This window comes from Eufriesea mexicana, unplaced genomic scaffold, assembly GCF_001483705.2.
Source record: "Eufriesea mexicana isolate 0111107269 unplaced genomic scaffold, ASM148370v2 scaffold620, whole genome shotgun sequence".
NCBI classification, from domain to species: domain Eukaryota; kingdom Metazoa; phylum Arthropoda; class Insecta; order Hymenoptera; family Apidae; genus Eufriesea; species Eufriesea mexicana.
The window spans coordinates 443,614-462,492 of NW_016908778.1; the positions used below are offsets into that span (position 1 = coordinate 443,614).

Below are 18,879 nucleotides of genomic sequence, written 5' to 3' on the forward strand. Positions count from 1 at the left end.
TAGTCGCGGATTTGAACGGCAGCGCGCATTATTATATACGTCATCGAAATGATAATCCTATCCTATAAACTTAATTGTAATTTATAAAGAGAGCCGAAGTATGTATTTATTAAAATAAATAAGCAATAAATAAAATTAAGAACCAAATATCACGTTTATTGCTTCGCATGCCTTATCTTTAGCGATTAGTAATGTACACTTAAATATCTATAGAAACACTGCTGTAGATGCGAAAAAGGAAACCAACATTTTGTTTCTACTCGTAGCGACATCGAGGGTCCCGAGTCAGTGAGCGCCTGGTTTATGTCTTTTCGACCAGCGCTCTACGACTCGCGGACACGCGGATCACGACGTTTGGGCTAGGGCTGGAAAGAATCGGTTCGTTGGTGATCAGAGAGCGTTACAGACCTTTTCCTAACCCTTTACGGACGAGTGCCGCATATATGCGTTCTGCGGAAACCATCAGTTTAGCAGAGAAACGCATATATGCGTTCAACGATGACAACTGTTAGGGCCGAGGGACGCATAAATATGTCCCACGTAAACGCGTCACTATGGCCCAGAAACACAAATATGTGCCTGCTGTTGTGGCCCTAGAACCCTCACGTCCCAAGTTAAGTGGTGGACTGTTTTATGTCCTATTAGCGTATAGTACTATTAATCCTTGAAATACCGTTTTTGAAATATTATTATTCGCATTAGAAAATACTATATTACCGACCCTGTGCCCTAGGCAAAACACGATAGCATACTGATGCTTGGGACTAATCCACATGACCCCCATTGGCGCGGGATTGAGATACGCGCGTTCCGTATATGCCACAGAACACAAGCAGAACTACCAATTTGACGTATAGTGTGCAAGCCCCATTTTGTCACCCTTGGTAGGATCGGGACCTTTCTAAGTCTCTACCGTCTCAGGATGGACGGCGCCCGAGCTATACAAAGCGTAGCTTTCCCGTCAGGGTTTCAACCCCTCGTCTGCGATGTAGGCTCTAACCACTACCCCGCGAGTCCAACCCAGCGACCGACGAACGAACGACCAAACGACCACCCTGGCAGGGCTGAATCGGTCTCCCGCGGTACCGGTGATGAGAGCCATACCGGTCGTACCCTTCGTGGAAAACCACTACCTTGTTGAGGCTGCCTGCTTAACCTCCACCTAGGTTAATGCCAACTAGACACAGTGGGGTCGTCAATCCCATACTACGGCTGATCGAAGTCAACCGTAGTCCCTGCAGAGAGAATAAATGGACAGTGAGATTTAGCCAGGACGCGATAGCAGGAAAAAAAAATCTTCAATTCGATTAAGAAAATTTTTATTCTATGCAACCTGCCTAGATCAGTTACACGATATCAAATACATAATCATTTCTCAGTCGGGCAAACACGCGCGTAAGACTTATTACCTAAACGAATTAAATGGATGACAATGCTTTTAAAAAATGAAGTATATATCAGTATCCACTTCTATTGTCCTTTAACCCTTTGCACTAAAATGACGGGTCTAACTCGACAGGTGTCTTTCATGTCGAGTCTCGCGAGTGTAAGCAACACTAATCATATAACCATAATTATATTTCACAGGTTTTCACGTGCACAAATTTCGAAGAATTTTTAAAATTTCGATCTAATTTTATCTTTGATAGGATAAGTATACAGTGGTTAATCAATATTAAATACTAATTCTATGCATGTTTTATCATAATTAAGTCGCAGTGCAAAGGGTTAATCATAGTTTATTCGTTTGTCTATCTAAAATTCTCTTTCCCACTTCTACGTATGAGCTGTTTGAATTGTCCTTTCACGAGTTGCCATTGGGTAAACTTTTTAGTGTTAATTCCAAATTCCTTACAAGTTTCCTCGAACGCATTTGAGCAACGAGTTAAATAATAATGGTCCACCGTTGGTAAAAGATGATGAAGAGCATGTAAGCCGAAATTAGTCAACACTAAGAAGTTGGAATCATCGATCACCTTTCGATCTCTTACGGCGTCCAATTCCAGTAAACCCCAGTCGAGATCGTCCCTAAAAGATAATATTCATTTATTTTAAATTATAGTGTCGCAAGCGATAATGAATATAAATATATATACATACATATACATAATTATTTATATTACTATATCATAATTATAATTAAATATATTACTATATATTTTTATTATATTAATATATTTATATAAATTATATTTACAAAAATATATTTATATTTTTCAATTATATTACGTTAATATAAATAATAGTATACAAATTATAATATACTAATATACTATATATTATCTATTTGTATATATATTTATGTAATAAATTTGTATATATATATAATATACACTTATACAATTGGAAAATATTGTGTATGCCTTCATGCACACGTGTGTGTATCAACACAGTATTATACAATGGTAAGGTTGAAAATCCTCTAAAATTTTTAAGCTTTAGAAAATATCTTTCATTTCCATTATAGATTGATGAATTTAAACATATTACCGTAGTAAGTAATTTTAAATATAATTTTCCAATAAAAATTTACCATAATAAAGAAGATATATGACATACAGGGAGATGAATAATAATAACTAATATAGGATTATATACATGGTATTCAATTGCGAAGAAAGTAAATATAAAATGTCTACATAGATCAGTAAACTGATTATAAGGAAATTATAAGTAATTTATTTCATTTTTTAAAGTTGTTCATTTGATATAATCAAACGTTAAGTTCTAATTGAGAAATTCAGTGTAAATCTAATTTCTAATACTTCTTTCCTAATTTTGTTTTTTTTTTCAGAAAATGTCAATTGTATATCTATATTTCAAACGAAAAAGAGACGTACATGTAAGGCTTTTTTGTGAAATTAAAACATTAAGACTTTTTTGAAAAATTAAGTCCTTCGGGTCATTGATTTAATTGAAACTTTGCAGATTCGTAAATTTAGTCATCCAGTTCAAGAAAATGTATCATTATAAGTGCAACTACTCAATGTGATATCCCTACTAACCTAACCTAACCTTATCTACTTGACGAACATATCAAACTTACAGATTTGCATTTATTAAATCCATTTACATGATTTAACGAATACTGTATATTGCTAAATTGTTTAACTTTTATCCTAAATCTAGGAAGATTTATAGGATATAGAATATTTAAGAAAAGTTATATATAAGAATATTAACCCTTTGCATTCGAGAGACGTCCCTCAGTCGCCATTTAATCACATTCTAAAGATCGATGTTAATTAATATATCAAATCTAAAATTACTCAACGAAGCGTGAAATGCCGAGGTAAAATAATTCCACGTCTTAATTTGCATACGATTTCTTATTTACCGTTTTAATAATATTCTTATTATGGCAGAAATTCTTCGAATTACTATTTTTCGTGAACGAAAGAACCGTCGAGTGCAAAGGGTTAGCCCTTTCGCTACTACGGGTGATTATAGTCACCGGCCACGAGATGCCATCCACAAACGATGGGTGACTATAGTCACCGGCCACAAAAATTGAGTAAAAAATTAAGACAAGTGTTACCGCTTCTCTTAGCTCTTTTCGCAAAGAATTGCAAGTTTTATTGCGATGGTCAGTTTTCCTTTTTCTTTTTTTCTTTGAAAGATTTACGTCAAAAGATCGAATGCTAAAGATTACATTATCGTAATGTTATCTTGACATGTCGCTTCGTTCTACGGGAGAGACTTCACAGCGACGCCCGCCGTAGCAAAAGGGTTAAATATCATTAAATTATTGGAGTCATAAAAATTTTGTGTGAACGAACCTGCATACATCGCCATCGTGAAAGATGTCAGGGTGATGATGAGCTGCATTAAAACCTACCATGAAAAATACGAAACTAGCTGAAATTATAATTAGCAACCATAATTTCACGGTAGTCAGAAGGCTCGGTGCAAAGAAAGACATCAACATTGGTAGAAAGAAAGGTACCGCATCTCGAAATTCAAATTTCTTGTACTCGCAGAACACCGAGTAATATCTGAAACGAATACATTTTTATTAACAATTTATTCGTGATGCTGCGACAAATTATATTTCGATACGAAGGAAGTGATTTAAAATGGGGAACTATAAACGATTACTTTATGTTGTTCATGATTAGATCTGTACATGTGATAATTAAACTGGAATGGTTCTATTTCTAACATCGCCATTAAGTGATAATTTCGCAGAAGGTATTAAGAATTTTTTAAATTACGTATCTAAAAGTATAAAAATATGTGAAACAAGAATAAAAAATAAGACTAAAAAGGCAGGAATAAAATTTATAAAAATTAACGAATATTTATTATTGCAAGGACACTTATTTAAATGTTGATCGTGAAATAACGTTCTAATTGATGAATAGAATAAGTGATAAAATAACGTTCATCACTGCTAATTTGTTATTAAATAAATATATACCATCACCAAATCGTCTCTGCAATACCTTTTGATTGCTTGGTCGAAAAGGGCCAAAGACCAATAAAGTGGACTTAAGAGTTGACTTATGAAACCCCGTAACAAAGATTTCTTGTTAAAAGGTAAAAAGTAGATGAAGGGTTCAAGTGTGTAAATTTCAAAATCCCAAAGAGTATTAGGATAAATGTGATGGCTCATTGCATGTGATATCCTCCAATCCTTTGACGACATTGTACTTAAATCAAAATAATACATCCGAAAATTATCTCTCATGTGAAAATAGTTGTGCCCACATATTGCAGTCCATGCGAGGAATAGTCCTGGAACAATAAAGATTTCAATCACTCTTTTGTTATAAAAAGTACAGATTATAAATGGGTTGAGTTTATCGAAACATCGAAATCTCGAAACTCTTCGAAACACTAAAAATTTGCAGACTCGAGAATTCAGAAAATCGATAAATAAATAAATAAATCTCTAAGAAATTATTTAATATACCCAACATTATAATCGATTTAAGAAAAATACACTCTGTGATACAGTTGACAAGAAAGAATATACTTCATGAAAATAAAATGGAACTGATTTTTGAACAAGAATTTGGATTATGTATTTTTCTACATCGTTACGCTTTTGTTTATCTTTTGTTTAACTATGATCAATGAAGATTGATGCAGAAATCTTGTTGACATTTCAATGTTTAAAACAAAATACTCTTTTTGTGATCAAAAATATCCAAATTCCAAAAGTTCTGACTTTTAAAATTTTATAAAATTTCGGATTCGAATTTCGTGAATTCGAATAATAGGTTCGAAATTAATTTTGATTATGGGGCAAAATATAATATGCTAAAATAAAATAAAAGGTGAGATGGACCACTCTAAACCGAGAACTATGCAAATAAAACATGAGTATTATTATTTTTCCAATCGTAAGATGAAAAGTGCAATATATATAGGGTGACCCAAAATTTGAGCAAGATTTGAATTTTGCGTCATTTGTGAGGTAAAGTGTTGCCACGATGAAAGAGAACAGCATGATAGCTGACAGTTCAGAGTTCTCAAAAATGGAGTGTAACATGAAAGAATAACGCGTTTTCATTGTTGATTAATATTTACCAGTTTTAATTAAAAATCTGTGTTTTCTACCAAAATTACTTCTTACATAAATTTTGCAACACTCAATATATTTATATTAATATTAATATATATTGTTTTAATACTGTTATATTGTTTCAAACTGCTTGAGTATTGAATATATACATAGCAAGAGAGAAGTCTCAAAGCAGCTCTATAAGATATATAATAATTTATAATATTCCATTTTTAATATCAATATTCCATTAAATACGCTATAGCCACCGCGATTCGTATTTATGATAAACATTAAAAATATTACATGAATAACGTATAATAATAGTCGAAAGTGATATTAATTAAAAAACACGGAGTGACAGCCTTAAGACAATTTTCACGGAACTCACTAGCGCCACCATGATCCGTATTTACAACGAATTAACTGTAAATATCGTACATATCGTTGAATTACTGTCTAATTTTCACTGAAAGGACTAATAAATTCTAAAACGAGTCTCGTCGACCTAAAACTAATTTCTATTATTTACAAATATTTGGTATTTTATATATTTTATATAAGTGAGTTTTTTCGCAATTAAATGTAAACAAACGAATTAACTAAGAAATATACTATACTAGATTAAAGTTATCAACGAAATAATTACTATAATAATATTGATAAAAATTTAATAAATGTACAATATATATTCAATATAGTATCTTCCTTCTGTTGCATTTTTTATTCGCTGTCATAATTCCAGCATCATTTATGGCTGATGAATTAACTAAGATTTTTAAATGACTTCACAGAAAGGAATTCAAGAGATCTAAGTCAGGTAATTATGACAAGCTTGAACTAATATATTCTCAAATTAGTTCCTTCATTTTTCACTCGCGATATCGAATATTCATAAATAAAATAAAAAGAATTTCTATAAATGTACAAACATAGTTTTGCTTTACCCTATTATCACTTTCATCATTAGAATATTATATATACTTTTATTATAATTATTGAAATTATTATAAAACAGAAAAAGTAAAATAAATTGATATTTTACATAGTATTTTACTTTTACCATCTGTAGCAAAAATATTATATCGGTAATTTAAAATCATAACCATTAAAAATGTATATTATTGCTATCATTACTCGTTTTATAATTTTAACGTAATTAATATCACTTATTAATATTATTTATAATTTTATCATAATTAATTAATATCACATTTTACCAACCAGCAAGTGGGACGAGTAGATAAGATTGCGTGTGAGCAACTGCTAGGCTAAGTAGAATCGTAGTGGTAACAAGGAAATCGGCGATCAAATTTGTTTTTACCGACGGCCGATGGAAATTCACATCCTTCAATGCTTCTAGCGCGCGCTTTTTAAACGTAGAATAGAAACCATTCGGTTGAAAGGTTAACGGCACCGTCCGTGGTGAAGTGACCTCTTTTACGCAGTACTTTGGAAGCATTTTCTGAGCTTTATCGGTCAAGTGATGCGCCTGAAAAAGACGATCTATGTTTAGAATAAAATAGAAACATATATTTTTTAATTTGGACGAGCTAGCAAGCAGGGTTGCCAGAAAAAGAAATCACAGAAGAAGAGCGGTTAAATAGTTCTTTTACATTGGAGTAGTAGAAGGGAGACCATTGGAGTGGGGGAACGACTGGTGGGGATGCGTTACGTGTTGCTTAGCAACGCGACTCGGTAATGTGATGCCACGTGCTCTGCGACGAATATGTAGCACTGCACTTCGTTTAACGAAGAGCGTTAACATCTGTTTTTATTCGTCGACTGTGAATATTGACGTTCAATCTGCTTTGTTACTTGGACGTTTTCTTTCGTTTTCTGATTTATTTTGTCGAACGTTGTCTCGCGACGCCGCGTTACAACGCGTATATATTACACGTATATATATATTACACATTTGGATTAGCTTCTTGAAATTGTGCAAATAGTAATTGTAAAATAATTTTATTTTTTGTGGATCCTCCATCGATACTCGAAATAATTGCATATGTTACAATATTAAAAAACAAAAGAAATTAATTGTAAGTACCGATTCCTACACGCAATACGGTATTTATGACAACACTGTTTCGCTTTTTCAAAGAAAATGATATACCATGAGAATTTTGAGCGTGTATGTTTTCACAGATTTGGATACAAAATTTTGAAGTATTATAATTTTGTATTTAGTTTTAGTTCGTATAATATTATCTCTTTGCTCTTGAACGTTTCTAATTGCAGATATGGGAAAATACTGTAGGATACCAAAAGAAATCGCGAATCGGCTATTGCCAACAAAAATAAATTGTAAACAGATCGATATCTTCTAGAAGCAAATCGAAAAGTTATTCTATATAACAAAATTAAGTTGCTTGACTCCTCTACAGGGTGGTGAGGCGTAGGTTAAGGCAAGCATAAAAGCGTGGTCCTTGACAACCAAAACAGAGTCCTTAGAAATCGGTTGTGACCAGCACAAGCGTGAGTCGCTTGGTGTTGGAAAGAGAGTTTTAAAAGAGTGCGTCTTTGTGTGTTTTCGTTATCTTGGTTTTCCTTCCCTAAGTTAAATCAGTTTACGAGTATTGAGTTTGTGTTATCGTGTTCTTGTTCTTTCGTGAATTTTCGGTGTCTCAAGACCAGTTCTGCCATCCTAAAATACCTTATTGAGGCAATAAATAATCCCTATTTCGTGGAATTGTGCTCAAAGCCCAAGATCCTAAAAAATGGACGTTATTACCGTTGTGTATCTACTAATTCCGATCCAATTTTTTTAAATACACCAATGCATCGATAATAGTAGTTCTTTAGTCATCCTTTAGTTTAGACTTCAATCATTCTTTACTTTGCATGGTATTCTAACCTGTCCCCCTTACGTCATTCCTAGACTCTATAATACTATATGAAAACAGCAATTCGAAATTTTTTGGATAGAAATTCAATAATTCTCTCTGTAATTAACATAAATAAAAATCATATATAGATTAATGGAAAGAACGAAATTTGTTTCGATATTGAAATAAATTAATATGACACATTTTCATAATGTATTATTGCATTATGAGAAACTTAATAGCAAATATAAAAATTTATAATTTTACTTTGTGAAATAATTTTTAAAATATTATACAGGAAGTCTCAGGTTTCAGTGTTTAAACTTTGTTAGTATTCTGTGAAACTAAATAGGAAAAGAATATAAACATAGGTTGCAGAAAATTTTATTAAAAAATTACAGCGAAACTGTGAAATACAAAGGGAGTAGTAACATAGAATAGATCAAATAGAATAAATCAGTAATATCTACATTTTGTCTATTTATGTAAACATAATCAAATTTATTTCTGTTATAATTTTCAATCAAAATTTAAATAACCTTTGTTTATATAACATTTATTCCTTGTTTAGTCCCATGAAATATACTGATAGCATTTGAATTTTACATATATATTATATATATTATCATATAATATTATATAATATTAATGTGCGACAATTTTGGTTAATTATTGATTATTCGAATTAATATATTCCTCCTGACTGTACATTATTAATTCTTGGAACCTAATTCTAATTTTTATACTAATTTCTTATTTCATGTAACATAACAAATTTTCCAAACCTAGCTACTATATTTTACAAAGGAGCAATACTAAATAAATAATTTCTATCATCAATCATTATTTATATTATGACTAATAGTAAAGTAATTGTAATTTACTTACAATTTAAATTATCAGAAATTAAGGAATGTAATATTTCGATCAAAAAAGAACAAGAAAATATTTATTAACATCCATTATCAAAATTAGCTACCATATTTTACAAAGGACCTATACTAAATAAATCATTTCTATCATCAATCATTATTTGTATTATGGTTAAGAGTAAAGTAATTGTAATCTACTTACAATTTAAATTATCAGAAATTAAGGAATGTAATATTTCGATGAAAGAAGAACGAGAAAATATTTATTAACATCCATTATCAAAATTAACGTTTTTATTCATTGTGTCGATAACTGAATGCTGTTTATTTACCTGGAAAATTTCCGTAATGTCAGTACCTCGAGTAAGGCGAATCCATTCTTCTCCACCTGGATGAACTTTCGCAAAACCTTCTAGATCATATAAATTATTGTCGATCCTCCAGAGGTTCTCTGCACCGTCTATTTTTCTTCTTGATTCGAGAAATGAGTACGGCGTTGTAAATTTAATTTCTCTCCCAGGAAAGTGCTCGAGACCTGGTATAGTACTTTCTAACTTCGGCATAGTGTCTTCTACGTTTCCTACACAGTAAAATTGTATTTGAGTAAACAATGTGAATTATGAGATAATTAAGTAATAATTACAAGTAAATAATTTAATAATCGCAAAGTATTACTATAACAATCTAATACTGTATAGTGCTTAAAGAATTGAAGATTTTAATCCTTCGAGACAACAACATTCTTAAAAATCTGTTCAATTTTATTGCCTACGTGTGTTTAAAAATGTTTCAGTTTGTTCGTCGCTCATATTTTCTTTAAATAATTTTATTTTAATATTATATGTTTTCTAAACTATCATTTTTCGTAACCTTTTTGTACAAAATGGTGGAACAGTTAGTATTAATAATTATTTGTAATGACGTTAAAATCAATTGTGAATTTTCTTAATGAAATATAATAATTATATTTTATTCCATGAAATATTTTATTAAAAGATATAATAATTAAAATTTAATAATTTCTCAATAAAGTATAATTTCTGGCAAATTGATCAAATAAGAAATAGGAAATTCGGAGATATATCAAGATCACATTTTAAATTGAACATTAAACGAGATTAAATGATAATTGATAATTTCTGAAACTTTTGACAGATTAAAGAAAGAAATCATTTTAGGAGAATTTTAAATCAAAAGATATAATATAATCTTTATTTTCTTATGTATGTATGTAGTTTTGGTTAATTCTAATCTACGGAATTTTAAAGTAAGGTCGTGACACTGTCAACACACTATACGATATCAAATTGTTTAGCTAATTATCAAATAATTTTAACTATGTTAAAACATTAACATTTGGTGACTGTTAGAACCTTTCAAAGACAGTAATAAGTTAATATATAAATACAAGTTTCAACTTTCTGAATTCTCCCGTCGATTTATAGAAACGTATAGATTTGTTAGAAAATTCAGAATGTAAAAGATATATGTTAGAAATATGTAGCATAATTATTATAGTAGTAAGCAATTCGATTGAGGACAAATATATAATATTCTTCGAAAAATATATAAATTTTTTATTTATAAATAACTTCGATAAATAAAATGCACATGGTACGTAATTATATAATATCGTAATTTCCACGTGGATAATATTTTTATTATTATTTTACAATATAGACATTTTTATTGCATACGCAATACAAATCAGAAGAAAATTAATTTACTAGAAAAATAAATAGATACAAAAGAAACACAGACATAAATAGTCAAAGTATAATTATTAAAAAAAGTTGACCTTTTGTCAGTTATAAACAATTTTTGCTTAGAATAAATTGTTGTTTATGTAACAAATAGGAACATGTTTTTGGAAAAGTTTACAACTCTTCATCTATATCTTATTAAACACATGTACATTTAATATTACAATTTTTGATGTATTAATTAAAATGAAAAGAGTAATTTTATTGCGAATATTCCTTAAGAAAAAGAAATTTAAATAAATTCTAAAGTATGAATTTACAAAAATTAATTAAATTAATTTTATAAAAATTTATTTATTTAATTTTAATTAAATTTTAATTAACTAAATTTTAATAAAATTAATTACATTAATTTTATAAAAATTAATTTTTGTAAATTCATACCGTAAAATTGTTAGATTCCTTTTTCCAAAAAATATTCGCGATAAAATTACTGTTTCTATTTTAATTAATACATCAAAAACCGTAATTTTTGTAAACTTAATTTTTAAAAATTCATACCAATGATGGATCGAAGAAAAATATATTTTTAATAAAATAATTTTCTTATGATAATTTTTATTGCCTCTATTGAAAAATAATTATATTGCAGTTATAATTAATTCATTGCATATTTAAAATTGTGCTAATTTAAACATCGTAGTATATTTAACGATTTCCTGTTCAATGAAAACATGCGTCACGTGAAAAATATGGAAACACTGATAAGCGATGAAAATAGTTTCCAGGAAACTGTGCAGAACTAAAATTACAAATATTCTTTCAAAGAAGTATATCATTTAATCAAACACAAGAATAAGATAATGTAATTTTTCTTGAATCACGTATGTTTCTTTTAATTGAATCAATCATTGTTGATTATATATGTGTATACATAATTCATTAATGCTTTGCGAAATACATACGTGTTATATTAATATACCAGTTATAGATCAATTAAACATAAATTATATATTACTAGCATAATAATTATATAAAATACATAATTATAGTTACATATTTTACAGTGATATTAAGTAATTATATATGAATAGTATATTTAATTAACGTTAATATATCAAATAATTTACACAACTTTAATAAATTTTACATAAAACCTAAGTAAAGAAGTTTGAGAAAACATGTCAAATACGGTAAATATCAGTATGTTAATTAACATGTTGAAATATTATTTTAAAATACGATAACAAGTAAAAATTTGCACACTATGTTTCCTCTACATGAAAATATGTAAAAATAAGAAATTTCATTGAACACTATTTTCTATCATTTATTTATAATGCTATCAAAATAAATATGTTATGAAAAGTTTTAAAACATTAAAATAATAATATCATTTTCGTATAATTAGAATATTTATATTTACAAATATAATAATACAGATATTATTTACAATATCATAATCATGTAAATATAATTTAATGGCAGTGTATTCGATTATCGTCATTCTAATGAATGAAAATATTAAGTACATAATTTGTATATCACGTAATATCGAACATCAGTAATCTACAATAATTTTCGTATCACCATTCATATCGACTATGAAACCATGTGAAATAAGATAAACCATATCAACTGAAATTGTTTACTTTTCGAATATAAACACAAATCGATTGTCCACTTTTAAATTTGATTAAAGAAAGTGTTTATCTTGGAATTGTACCAATAATTTTGTAATTACGAAATTGCAGAGTTGATAAAACGGATAATACGATAATGATCGATCACCATTTGAATAATATTTTAATCATTTTTCTAACAAATTGGAGCAATTATGAATCGCTAATAATTAAAAAAATTAATTGCAATACTAATTCTCAATTATAAAATAGCAATCTTTAATTAAACTATAGCTTTCTTCTATTCCAAACACGTAATGTATTGTATGTATCATTTGACAACATATTATTAAAAACTATTAATCAATTTTATAAATTATTAATAAATTAAGGTTGCTTCAATTATTAATAAATTTATAAATTTGAATAAATTAAAGTAATTAGTTGTTTATCTATCAAATTACAATCTTGATTGATTTTCTATTATTCTGACATTTCGAATTGTTTTCTTTTATATTAAAATTAATATTAATTATAAAGTTTATTAAAATTAAAATTAATTAATATTAAAATTAGTATTAAAATGATAGTGAAACAATATTATAACAATAAATTAAATTAAATTTTTAAATTCACTCACTTCTTTGTTGTTATCTTTCCTAAATGTACCACAAATTATAGAATTAGAATAATTTTTATTTCACAATTTACATATAAATAACTAGTACCTTGGTATTTGTTACTATAATTTATTTTCGTAATGTCACGAATAATTATCAATACTCCCAAACAACTGAAATTCAATATTACTTTTTCTCACCAAATGTATTTTCATAAATTTATAAAACCATATCGACGATAAATAAACAACAAATGGAAAAATAAAGAAACTTAAAATTTGGATCACAAACTAAAAATCATATTCTTAAAAAATAAATTGTTAAAAATAAATAAAGTATCCTCAATTTTTAATTTGTATTTTATAATTCTGATTAATAATTTGCATTTCTTAATTTCCGTAATTTGCATATTCGAATACAAATTATACTCTTTATTATAAATATCACTGTTATTAATATTTCTTGTCACAAATTGCCATTAAAAAAATTCACATCTCGTTACATCAAATATGACATTTTATAATAAATTTGTCATACCGAATGTACAGATTCTTCGAGTGTAGAGACTCGTAAGCGATTTTTCGTTTTTATTTCCTTGTATTGCAACGTTCAGAACGATATTTCGTTGGTAACAATTTATTAATAAACAAAAATGTATTGTTTATTACCATCAATCACTACACGAAGAATATTTTATTTCGTAACACTAATTTAAACCGAGTCTTACCACGTCGTTCAACGAACTGCTTTTGATGAAACACTTTGAAAAGCAATTCTTCTTTCTTATATACGTGAAACAAACACCTACTGGTCATAATCTGAACGAACTATTATGTACTTTGACCTCGAAACGATAACCAATCCTGCAGATGATAACTTAGTTGCTCGTTATTACAGAACTTGCGAAGCTGGATAAAAACAAATAAATACACAAATATTTCTTCTTATTATTTCATCAAAAAATTTTTCCAGTGTTACATCAGCGTCGCATTATTATAATACAATTTCAAATTCCTTAACTTTCCCTATATATTTTCTCAACATCAAACATTGTTAATTTTGCTCTTAGCTCTTAGTACTTAACTTACTTAACTCTAAACTAGTTAATACTTTGCTTAATTTTAAACTACTTATGCATTTGTGTGTAATTAGGTGCGAACTGTAATTTTTCGACAGAAATCATCGATGAATTAATTTTTAAGACAAAACTTCGACGAATTAATTTTTAAGATAAATTTTAAGATAAAATAACGAAGGTACGAGTTCAAATAATTTTGAGTAATTAAAACTCGAAAGGATAAATTCAATTACTTCATTCTACAAAAACGCTTTTTTCCAAAATTATTTTAGGCTAGTACCTATATAATAGAACTATAAATATCGATATTTATATCACTATGATAAAACAGAATTACTATGCATAAAAATCCATGTACTAGCAAACTTATTTGAATAAATTTTGCATATTTTTCATTAAGTATTGTGAAAATAAATATACCCCAAAAATTAACTGTTTCCCATGAAAGTATTAAACAAACTTTATCTCAAAATTATTGTGATTTTATGTAAAAAGATCGTTGAAATGGGGATCACTTTTAACCAATCGGAATGTTGCAATAATCGAGCAATGAATTGTACGTCTTTGCTTATCAGTGTTAGTGAATAAACGAAGTGAACGATAAAATAACATTATTTGCACTCGACCGGTTACAAAATCAGCTTATCCTGAGATACTGTTATTTTTGGTCGGACCAAATGAGATTATGGTACTTTCTTTCCGTTTCAAATTTTCTTCCCGCAATATTTAAAGCGATTAATTTATGGATAAGATTAATTGCTCTTATCGTTTTGGTAGAATTATCATTATGTATACTGATTCTTGTTTTATTGATTGATACGTAGAAAATTATCTTCATCTCGGTTTGTACATCATCTATCGCGACAACTTGTACGTTTCTTTCAGTCTCTATTTTCGTATCTATTAATTTCATTGAACTAGATAATATAAATTTATCCAACAGAATTATTTAATAATTCAATATGTTACAAAAAAGTTAATTGATTCAATGCCCAAACGATTAAACGAAGTTCTTAAAAGGAAAGGAAGGCCAACTAAATATTAATATTTAATTTCAAGTCATTTTTAAACGTTTTTATTATAGAGTGTCGATTCTTTTGTCCACCCATAAAATTTTCGATAAATACATTTTTGTTATTGTTTCGTGAATCAATGTATTTATTTTATTACTTTTACTATGTAATAAAACTAGAATAGATAATAAATGAATATGTCAAAAAGTTTTTCCTTCAAATCAATTTGTTTAGTAGTCATAAGCACTTGACCCACAAAAACCATGCTGTGCCAATACTTTTGTCCAGCACTGTATATGTAGGATCGGATTTTGGGTGGATTGACTTAAGATAGTGTAGTATCGCAGGATTTCCATTTCGTGTATAGGTAACTTTAGCTTAGAAAGTCATCGAGGGTTCAAGGGCCAGGTCGGTCGGAAAAACCCCGGCCATGTGTCAGGCCCTTAGCATCACCATATTTGGTCATGTTGGGGTAGGCTTTTGGAGAAGATATAAAAGAAGGCAAAAGTGGTTAGTGAATAGTTCTTGGGGGTCTTAAGAGTGATCAGAACAGAGTTGTGTAGAGAGGGGTTATTAGTTGTTAGTTGTTTAGTTGTATTTTAGTTGTGAGCCATTAGTTGTAACTGGCTGAGTTGTCATCGTGTTGTAGAGTTGAGTTGTAGTATTAAGTTGTAGTTGATATATAAATTCGTATGCTTAATCGTCACCACACATTGTTAATCATTTTTTCTTATTATTAATTAACATATAGTAGTTTTATTTACCAACCACCATCCAAGTCTCTACAATAGTATTGTTGGTTTCTTAATAGAATAAAATAAGCTTATAAATAGAATGACAGCTATGACACAAGAGAGATTCACTATGGACACGCTCTTCTGATCTTTCTTAGACTGAGTTGGACTTCCTTACATACTCTCTGACTGACACACTGGCACACTCTTAAGACTGCAAAAGACTGGCTTACAAAACTCAACCCTTAAAGCGCTATGGACGCATATATGCGTCCGGCGAAAGTCACCAGCAGGGACGATGGACGCATATATGCGTTGTTCAATTTTTTCGGTCTTCCATGTAATAGTATTACATGTAACTTTATGCGAGACAAATATACGCGTGTTTCTTAGCAACGGCAGTAAAAAAGACAAATGATGGAACAAATAATAGACGCGAGGACGGGTTTATTCTTTTGTATATCTGTTCCGAGTGTCATTAGTAACGTATTAACAATATAGTATACGTACAACAATATTAACAATATAAAAAAATTTATCATACACAAATAAACTATTAATTTTTGTTTAGTTTTTATTCCTTATTTTTATGTTAAGTTATATTGTAAATTTTATTGATTCTAATAGATAATTGATGCTTGAAAATAACGTTCTTTTATTATTTAACCTGCTGCAAAGGAATTACAATAATAACTTGTTAGTTGCGCCTTGAACAGTTAATCAACAGAGCTCGCACGAGCGAAAAGTATTCCGTCCACAGCGATCGTAAGCCCTAAGCACGCACAGTCCCTCTGAAGCGCTTCGGCAGAGAGTCGTCTGCACTCTGAGGGTTAAGACTGACTCGCCCACGTCCTTGCACCCTTATTTAACCCTTTGCACTTGACGATTTTTTGGCCAAAGAAGAATAGGAGTTCAAAGATTTTCTGTTACAAAGCTGACGATATTTTTCTGAACAGGAATAAGAAATCGTATGATAATTAACACGTAGAATTATTTGATTTCGATACCTCGCATATCGTTACATTATCTGAATTTTTACATATCTATGAATATCGAGCTTCGAAATTTTATCAAATGGTGACTGAAGGGCACCTCTCGAGTGCAAAGGGTTAAACCATTCTCTTCTTTTCCATACCCAGGCTTTCCTTTCCAATCATGCTCCTTTTCCACGCAACCTCAGTGGGCCAGGTACTTCAAGCACTCTGGACGCATCCCTAAACTTTCACTCGACTTTACCATAAATATTCTTTGCAGTTAATCCTGTTGCACACGATCACTTTCGTTCTAAGCCCAAACACTCTTGACATTCTTTCAGGGCCGTACTCATTCCAATCCTACATATAAATTATACCAGGATTTATATACCATTGATGAAATTGGCAAGGTCATTTAGTGCAGCAGATTTATTTTAAATAATATCAGAAATTTATATATTGTATATTAAAATCTGAATTTAAATAAATCGATTAAATCGAACGTAGAACACGGATAATAATAACAATCATAATAATAGACACGCACACATATATACAAAGTGTCTGGTACCAGGTGATTCTACATCTAAAAATAAGTAGAAAGGAAAGAATGAAGTTTTTTAATATGAGGACTCGTTCTCGAGAAAATTGAATTTGAAAATTCGTGGGGTACGTGTAAATTTAATTACGCTTTAACCTAATCGATTTTAGCGTAGACTATCCTTTGTGTCGTTATATCGTTATATCTATATTCGATATAAATTTAAAAGTATCAAGAATGCTTATGAACATGAATAGATATAGTCTGTGGTGAAATTCGTAGTGCCAAAATTTGAATAAAAGATGCGCACGCCTCGCGAATATTCGACCACCATTTTCTCGAAAACGAAGCCTCGAACGAAAAAATTGTATTCTTTCTTTTCGACTTATTTTTAGCTGTTACATCAATTTCTACTCGATTTTACCACCAGTTACCGGATATTTTGTATATTAATATCATTTTTCGATGTCTCTGCCTATTCTGTGATCAACTGAAATTTCATTTTGAAAATTATCCAATAGGTGCATTATGATAGATATTAATATAAATCAACACCTTTCTGTTTTTTATTCCTCTTCTCCCCTTACATGTGAAACTTATGAAGTAGGCATATCTCAATGTTTCTAGTTAACTCTCTATGGGCCCCTGTAACTTTCAAGTTACATGCTAATGTATGGATATTTTATTAAATACCGCATTCAACGTTATCGTCTTGATCACTCCAGTCCGCGATTTTTCTTTCAATATATTTATAATTATTTTTACAATACCTCCCGTGGGTCCATTTTTAAAAATTCTAATTCTTTTTCATTTACCGGTTATTCGATCATGATAGGTTAGGTCCTCTATGGCCCCCTATGACCTTTCTTCCACAACATAGCGTGGAAAATTATTTTGTCTATCTAGTGCACATTATCTTGGCACAATAGTACAAACGTTGTTAATTCAAACTTTCAATATGAATTCGTTATAATAAAATTGTCAAAACTGCTGAATTTATTGGTTGATATTTGTTGATTTTATATTACGTACAATTCTTGTAGTCAAGAAAAATATATATTCGGTCCAAAGAGGGTTAATTAAATTTATATGTGCGTTATGTATTTCGTAAAATTTATTCTAATTGAGCAATATTTACATACAGGGTATCTCACGGAAAGTGCCGTTTGATATAGTTGCTAATATAAGCGGTGGGTGATAGGATAAATATATACAGAGACTTGTATCGTCACTTTGTATGTAGAATGTCACTGTGATAAAATGAAATTTGTATCTATATTGTTTCAAGATTATTCCAAGGTCAATTGGAGCTTTTACATTTTTTAAATTATTCTTTTTATAAAACAGAAAAAAAGAAATTAGTTATTTTAATTGGTTTGATAATT

The 18,879-nt window shown here is 29.4% G+C and overlaps 1 protein-coding gene across 2 annotated transcripts; it reads right to left on the reverse strand.

Moving 5' to 3' along the window:
• Window positions 1-1,385: 1,385 nt before the first annotated feature.
• Window positions 1,386-13,900, reverse strand: Cyt-b5-r (Cytochrome b5-related). Of its 2 annotated transcripts, none has more exons than XM_017898164.1 (6): window positions 13,882-13,900; window positions 9,542-9,789; window positions 6,734-7,001; window positions 4,446-4,737; window positions 3,780-3,995; window positions 1,386-2,028 (listed from the first exon to the last, which is right to left on the reverse strand). In XM_017898164.1, exons 2-6 carry the CDS (start codon window positions 9,770-9,772, stop codon window positions 1,752-1,754), a joined length of 1,284 nt encoding a protein of 427 aa, XP_017753653.1. In that variant the 5' UTR covers window positions 9,773-9,789; window positions 13,882-13,900; the 3' UTR covers window positions 1,386-1,751. The 2 variants fall into 2 exon arrangements, with proteins under 2 accessions (XP_017753653.1, XP_017753654.1); XM_017898165.1 differs by lacking the exon at window positions 13,882-13,900 and adding an exon at window positions 13,692-13,868.
• Window positions 13,901-18,879: the final 4,979 nt, after the last annotated feature.

What these genes read in the sequence shown, in the direction of transcription:
- Cyt-b5-r (XM_017898164.1), bottom strand. Translation starts at nt 9,772, where the DNA reads ATGCCGAAGTTAGAAAGTACTATACCAGGTCTCGAGCACTTTCCTGGG. An exon ending in TTCGACCAAGCAATCAAAAG is followed by an intron (nt 3,996 to 4,445) that starts GTATTGCAGAGA and finishes TATTCGTTTCAG; the next exon opens with ATATTACTCGGTGTTCTGCG. An exon ending in CACGATGGCGATGTATGCAG is followed by an intron (nt 2,029 to 3,779) that starts GTTCGTTCACAC and finishes ATTATCTTTTAG; the next exon opens with GGACGATCTCGACTGGGGTT.